Genomic DNA, 8,185 nt, shown 5'->3' on the forward strand with positions numbered 1-8,185 from the left:
CATTTGAAACAGACACTGTTTGAAATAAGCAAAACAGAAGAAGAAAGGTAGGTATTATCATTTTCTCAGCCTGCTTTTTGGTTGATATTTCAGGTTAGGAATAAATTGATCACAACTGTAGTAAATCAGCTCAAACATAAGCAGAACATGCTGCGATACTCCATCTTGGACTACCCCTGGAATGGTCCGTGGACTGAATGAAAGCACAGATACTTTGCCATCACTTAGATGCAATCACAACTTCTGATCTCCAGTCGTTATGCAGTTCTACTTCTGTTTTTATTGACTCCTAAAGATTTTGCTTTATTTAGCCAAACCCTGCATTAAACCCAAGTTTAAAAGGAGTATCTACAAACTCGGGCATGGGGTTTTTCCTTGAGTTTTCTGATACCAAGTTTGAAAAATATCCTTCTTTATGTGTAAAGTGAGAGCAAAAGCTTCACTTTTCCTAATTTGCATGCTTGGTATTTAGCAGTCTGAAGGAGGGTTGGTTTGTTCTGGGTTTTAATTTTTTCCAGGCATTTGGAAGCAATCTGCTAGACAGAGCACAAACTAGTAGCCAGCACAAAGTGCAGCTTCAACAGTGTCCTGTTAGTTGGGGAGAAGTCTCTGAACTCAGTAAGTTCATCAGCCCTTCTCTCTGGGGGCTGAGGATGAAAACAGGACAGCACTTTTCCTAAGGACCAAACCTTGTCCTCCACCAAAGTCTCACTGAAGGTCTTGGGTGCAGAGGAGCAACAGAGAGGGCAGGTGGGTACTCAGTGTCAGCTGCCCAAGGGGCAAAAGCTACAGGAGAACTTTAGAAATGCTATAGAGGAATAACTGAGGAATAGATCAGCCTGTTGGGTGACACCATCCTCCTCCTTCTGAAGGACACAACTCGTGTGGCCTCTTCCCCTCAGACTATGAGCAAGAGCTAAAAACATTCTAAGGGATTGCAGTTGCAGCTCTGGATGGATAAATTCAGCTGTACGGTATCAGTGTAACTGGAAACGTGTTTCACTTTGGAGTTTTTTCACATAAGCTACTACCACATAAAATATTATTACTCCTCTGTTTCATCTTGGTGCAAACAGAGCAGAACAAAATGAAACATCTGAAGAAACATCAGAAAATAACATGAGAATAAATAAAAACTCTTAAATTGATCGTACAAACAAGTTTTATTGTTATGAGAAAAGAGAAAAAGGAAAAAAAAAAAAAACCAACCAAACAACAACAACAACAACAACAAAACACAACCAAGTCCACCACCTCACAGCAGAGTTCCCAAATCAATTGTGTTATTTTAAATTGAATATTGATGAACTTCTGATCCTTGCACGTTAAAACTTCAAAACCTCTTGATTACTTTAGCTCAGCCTGAAAGACTCAACTTTATTGTAACTCAAGGCACAGCACCAAAATGCAGGACCAGCATGACATCCAGTCAGGATAATCCTGTGGATTAATCAGGATGCCTGATTCCCAGAGATTTTGTGCACATTGGCTGAGCAACTAATTATGGCTGTGCTACAAATGAGTAAGAATACACTTCATACAGCTTCCCAAACAGCTCACAATGTATTCTGCCTCAGGAAATTTAGTGTGCAGATTACTTCACAGCTTGGATTGCCGTTGCTCACGGAAGTGACCTCCATGTTCTGGAGTTATTTGAGAAGTCTGTTGCACTCAGAAAGCATCTTGTTTTACTATCATGGTGAAATTCAAGCACATAAGCATATTATTCTCAGAATCATCAGAGAATCCTTGCACAACAATACTATAATTGCCCTAAAACAAACAAGAAAAAAAAAAGACAATTAGTGCACAATACTGCCTGACCTTGTCTAATTGGCTTCTTGGAATGGTTCTGATGATTTTTGTTAGAACTGAAAAAGACAGATTCCCATCAGGGACTGTTCTCATGGGTACAGTCAGGTATATGAGTGCATAAAAATAAAACAGTGTTCAGCCTTCTTCTCATGGCCAGCGCACTCAGGATTTCCTGGTCTTGCAGAGTCCCATCAGGAAGTGTCAGGTCCGCTGACACAAGTTCCTCATCTATAGGAGGACAGCTGATGGCAGAGGATGTTCCTGTCCATTACTAGCTCTGGGGCTGCAAGAGGTGTTAGACTGGATGGAGTCCAACACTATTGGAGGCCCATGAGCTAAGGGGGACGGTGGAGATTTTGGACCTGTAGGAGCTCCTTAGTGACATTTTTAGAGATTAATAGGGATAAGGGTCTTGGAAAAGCTCAGACAACTGATGGGGCAGTTGTCGGATGAGAATGGCTTAACCTGAGGACTGGTGCTGCACCTGTTTAATAGTGGAGCACTGCTTTTACTTTTTGGATATTTTTATCCCTCTTCAAATCTTTGAAAATGGTTTCATGGAGTAAGAGAGCAGCATGTGAAGACAATGTAAAATAAAGAATGAAATGGGTAGAAGGAATATGAATTGATTTACTCAGGTAAAGGAAAAGGAGAATAATTTACCAAACAAAATGGAATAATTAAAGTGATAACTGATTACTTTGGTCTTTTATAAAATAAAGAAGGAATGGTAGAGGAATAATAACCTTAGAACATCTAGTATTTCAGAGATGCTACCATTTTACCGTCATCACTTCTATCATAAGAAAGTTTTCTGACATTTCCTCTTCGGTTTTCTACAGTTTGGGTGAACATCTCTCTTCAGAAAAAAATATACCTGTAAGTGTGTGATTTTTCTATTATTATTTCTTTATACAAAATGTTGAAAAGTACCTTTGGAAACTTTATTCTTGAGCCTTTAATGTCAAATGCTGATACAAGTGTTTCTGAAAAACAGAGATAATTATAATACAAAGAATTACTTAACCATAAAGCCATCAATCAGAGTGCCTAAATAACTTCAAAGCAATATGGCATATCTCTCAGCAGCAGTTGCCAATGTCATTTACTCTTTCACTGATAAAGCCCTTACCTGGTTCTTTTCTCAGAGTTCTGATTATTTGTTGAAACCACATTAGAAAATAGAAATTAGCCACAGCGCTCCTGCAACATCTCATCCAGACACATCCTACTCTGATAACTCCAGTAATTTAACCATTTTAATGGTAACTGAAGAGAGCTGATACTGAATTTTAATGAAAGGTAAACAGACTGTATTTTGACCTCCCTACAGATCTTTTTGGCCTTTAGTCTGACATCCTGCCTGAATTCTCTGAATCTGAGCCTGTGTCATGTTAATACTTGTCAGCCCCTACCAAAGGACTGACTCTACCAAAAAACAAACAAACAAAAGGCATCATACCTGGGTGTAGAAAACCTCTTTAAAACCCCACCCAGACAGGTATCTAAATATCTAAATAAACTTTGTTCTGGATATTAGTAGTGCCCATAGGATCTCTCAAGTTTCCTGTTCAGTGCAGTCAAGTGCAATCTTTCCATGTCATTTTAGAGATGCTAACCATCAGGGTCATAATAAGATGAAGGACATTAGTAATCCTCATTTATGGAGATGGAAACTGCCAAACAAGGATGTTACAACAGAGAATTTGGACATTTTCTACTTCAATGGGGTTCTGGTGCTGGAGGACTGCCCGCTCTGACGTCTGCTGCCTGCCAAGCAAGGTCTAGATTGTGGAGGTAAAAAATCTGTTTGCATGGGTTGATTGCACCATGTATTTTCACACCAACCTCCTTTCAGCGTTCCGCACACTGAGTATTCATCGTCAGCTCCGCTGCAGAGCAGTTCTTTCCAGAGGAGTGCTTTGGCACCATCATACCAGACATTGAAGACAATCTTCAAAAAGTGAATGTCACTTCCTAATTAAAGCATTGCAAATAAGAAAATGGTAAGTGGTGGGAGACAAAAACATATATGGAGACAAAAACATATATGGAGACATGCTGTTTAGATAAAAACCAGATTTTGCCAAAATACTGTATTTTTGTAAGACTCCTCCGAAACCAAAAAGGTATATATATCTTGAAAACTGCTACTTCCAGAAAAACAAACAAACAAACAAAAAAAAAACACACCGGAAAGAAAGGAAAAAAAAGCTATTTTTGTTTTTAACAACAACAGAAAAATTAATCTTAAAAATATTAGTCATTTTTAATTTCTTCAGTAAAGAAAATAGAGTTCACTCAGCTCCACAGCTAACCCAAACATGCTCAAATGAAGACCTTACTTTTAAGCAGGTGTTGCAAACTAACCATCATAAATGCATCATAAAAATGTCTTCCTAGGCAAGCAAACCTAGTGCAGAAGGTGAAGCTTACGATACAGCCAGGTCTTAAATATTTCACTAGCTGAGCTTGCTGACTTAAAGCTGGGTTTAAAGATCACAGTTAGGTTTGCACACAAAATCCAGTACCATTTCCAGCTTCTGGGACATGCATATTCTTTGTAGAAGTCTTGCCATAGTTGGATGGCCTGATGGTACCCTCTCTCATCTAAAAGACTTGGATCTTCTCCAGGACAGAAGCCCAAAATGCACAAACACTTAAAGTGTCACAGATTTGCATATACAGTGACAGTCTGTGTACAGGGCTCTGGTAACTGCTCCAAGTAAAACTCAAACACATTTTCACAAATCGTCATTTCTGTCCATCTCTACGGTTTATCCATTCCATTTTTAATCCCAGAAACCGATTTCCTAAATCACTCAGCATCTAAGACGAAGTGTCAGTTTTTCAGTTGTGTTTCATTTTCAGTATTTCCAGAATATAATTGACTAGTTAAGAGAGACTCACGTGGAATCCAGGTGAGAGCAGCCTTCCAGACAGGTTTGTTCATCGTGCTGCAAGGTGTCAGATTAAACGTGAATGAATGAGCTGTAGAATCTACAGAAAAAAAACATTTCACATTGATAGTGTGAATAGGCTTCTCCATAAAAATAATAAGAATATACAGCTATACGCACAAAAGCCACATACATATTTTAAAATGCATTTAATATAAGGTATATGCAATAAAATTATTCAATATATGTGGTAAATATTAAATATGCATTTTAAATTATATTATTAATTATTTTTGCATTTAGAGAGCGCAACCTCTGTCATATTTCTTTAAGTAAAAAGAGAAGTCAATTTTTGGTTGATTATGTTTTGCACACAAAAAAATAGATTTAAAAAGTACCTTTTTTTTTTTCTTTTGAAGATATACAAACTTTTTATTAGCACTATACCAGCATGGTCTGCTACTGAAAATATCCCTACTTATGCTAATCATGCTGACAACAGCTAAAAATATTTTTAATGCACCAGCATATTTTCCAGGATAATGTAAATGAACCTTTGAGTAGATTTGCTCTGAGTGACCCACCTTGCATTTTTAAAATGCACAAAATATCAGCCCATGACAGAGACAAGGCAAGAAGGGACACATTAGGCTGTCTCAGAGCCTGATTGGCCCCACCTCGACAGATTATCACATTCCCTCTTTTTTTGCACATACTTCAAGCTTTTCATGGTACTGGTTAACTCAATAGGCAGAATTTATACAACAGAGTACTTGTGAAACAAGTTTAAATCCATTATCTTCTAGCATTTCCTGGATGAAAACATGCCTACTTTACTTGAGAATAAAATTCTGTCTCTCCTGGCTGCTGGAGGATTGTGTTTAGGTTTACATCTATGAAGTAAAATTCTTATAACAGTGTGATTAATTACAGAAATATACCTATTTTTATTTTTCTGTATTCCCCAAAGAAATAAATTTGAAAGAAAATTCACAATGCCTCAGACTAGAGTAATTATCCTGCAGATTTAACAAAAGGATTACCTATTTTTTACTTACCACAAAACGTGTATGACATTTCAAGATCTGATGATGTACAAATGAATTCACTGATTCCAGGGGTGAATAAAATGAAAAAAAATAATCCAAACATAGTTACGGTTTTTTTTCTCAGTATTTGCTGGTATAAAACTTCGCTTGGGAGAAAGAGGAAGAAAATTCAGCACAGTCATCATCAGTCACATGTCTTCGGGTAAAGTTCCGATATTTATGAAATTCTCTGCAATCTTTGTAAATCCTACTGCAGCACTGTCAGTTATCATCACACTAAATTTTGTTTAGAAAAAGAATTCCTGCTTTTGTTGTTACATTTTCCCCAGACAATACAGCTCAAACCAAGAGTGAAAAATGAAAGAGAAAACTGTGTGAAATGGGGAAGTGAAATGACATTAGGACTATCAGAAGCACGTAAAGAGCAAGTTTAGTTGACTCATCAGGTGTAAGATTTTTAAAGGCATAATTTCAAACACAGTTTCCTGCACATATTAAAGAAGAGAAAAATCCACAGCTGATGAAAACCAACTCCATTCTTTTATTTTTATGGTAGTCAGTATCTCCCACTGGTTTTCATAATAACTTACTTACAAAGCTCAGAGTGCTTTAAGAATGCACCTGAAATCTGGAGGAATGTAATTAGATGATGTATTTCAAAAGGAGCTGAACACAACCATCCGACATTATTGAGTAGAACCACTCATGTCCTGCATGATGCCAGACACCACTTTCAAAGCTGTATCCACCCCAGTTACACTTGGTGGGACCAAACTCAAAAATCAACAAAATTACAACTGATAATTCCCATAACTGACTCCCAGAGTCCCTCTGCCACCTTCTCCCAGCCTTTTCCCCACAGTCTCTGCTGGAGAAGCAGCACTGCATGGTTTGCCCAGAGCACAGAGCCATGCACAGGCCTGGGGCCCTGGGGACACCAAACAAGAGTCAATTACTGGCTGTCCAGTTTTGACTGGCAATTTTCTTTAAGAACACAGAATCTACCTCTCACAACTGAAGGTAGCTTACAACCTGACTTTATCCTGCGATGCTGAAAACACTCCAGGTCACAGATCTTGATACTCAAGTCTGAAACACCAAAACAAAAAACTTCTTAAAGCACTTTTAGTATTAGATACACACCATTATTCCTGTCTGTTAGTGAATTACACAAAGAATAACTTATTTGCCTGTGTTGGCTATATCAATCCTGTGGAATAAACAGAATCAGCTCCTACTGCACAAACCTAGCAGTACTAAGCAGGTAGTCCCAACTACAGGAACAAATCAAATTAAGCTTAATAACTCATTCAAGCGAGCACAACCCCCTCTAACTGACAGGAAACATAATTAATTTTTTTTTTTCTCAAGATAATAAATTATGGAAATCTACTGAATTTAATGGAAGAATGACTTACAGAAATTAAGCAAATCATTTTCTCACAAGCTACCTTCTTGGTTTGTGTATATGTCTGCTGACTTTTCTTAGATCAGAAACTGTATTCATTTTTTTTAAAAAAGAAAAAAATACATAAAATAGACAGGTATTTGAGTTTGTTTCCTGCTAAGCAGGAAACTCGATAAAAATTACAACAAATATAGCTTAATCGATTGTTCTGACCCTCCATAACCTATTACAATGCCTAAAAGTTTTTATTCTCACAAATTCTGTGCATACCAGGATAGTATTTTACATATTATAAAGTGGAAAAATATTAAGAAATTGTTTTTCAGGAGTCTGAAGATGTAATAAAAAAGATAATTTAGGAATAACAATGTGCACAAACCCATGACCGATTGTGCCCAGAGATGGGGGTTCCTAGATTAATCCCTAGATTAATTAAGGAAGGTGAAATTGAATTAAAGGTGCCTGAAAGTACCAACTAAGGAGCTACTACATGCAATAATTCAAACAATAAGGTAGAATTTTAAAAAGTTAATGCAGGTAGAGAATTCTCTTCAGTATTTCCAAATCTTTCTGTAGACCACAAGAAGAGTCCCATTGGCCTAACAGAGTTCAAAATTTTAAGTATTTTCCTGTATTTGGCTTTTAAGTGGAAATTTAAAATTATATCACTTTACTGACAGATCTCCAGAGTAGATACATCACACAGAGATTTTTGCTGGTTTTTTAACAGGATGCTATAAAACACATAAGCTCTTTGTGATCACAGCGATAACACAGTTCTGTTTCAAGATGGACAAACGTTGCTTAAAAATTTGTAAGACATGCAGTGAAATCGAAATAAATCAGGAAGGCTGTAATAGTTGGGAAAAAGAAATGGAGTAGTGAGACCATCACAAAGGAGCAACGAAACAGCTACGAAAGAAGAGCTACCTTTTGCACGTACAGCCAAAAAAATACTCCTTTCAACCACAAAGCCATGACCCGTGGTGTGAAGGAGTTTAATCCGTGAGAAG

The 8,185-nt window shown here is 37.3% G+C and overlaps 1 protein-coding gene across 1 annotated transcript; it reads right to left on the reverse strand.

Annotated features, from left to right (window-relative positions):
• Positions 1-1,253: 1,253 nt before the first annotated feature.
• On the reverse strand, positions 1,254-5,900 carry LY96 (lymphocyte antigen 96). Its single transcript, XM_040077552.2, has 5 exons — positions 5,774-5,900; positions 4,726-4,815; positions 3,664-3,792; positions 2,749-2,801; positions 1,254-1,773 (listed from the first exon to the last, which is right to left on the reverse strand). Exons 1-5 carry the CDS (start codon positions 5,865-5,867, stop codon positions 1,672-1,674), a joined length of 468 nt encoding a protein of 155 aa, XP_039933486.1. The 5' UTR covers positions 5,868-5,900; the 3' UTR covers positions 1,254-1,671.
• Positions 5,901-8,185: the final 2,285 nt, after the last annotated feature.

Source organism: Hirundo rustica, chromosome 1 (genome assembly GCF_015227805.2).
Source record: "Hirundo rustica isolate bHirRus1 chromosome 1, bHirRus1.pri.v3, whole genome shotgun sequence".
Lineage (NCBI taxonomy): Eukaryota > Metazoa > Chordata > Aves > Passeriformes > Hirundinidae > Hirundo > Hirundo rustica.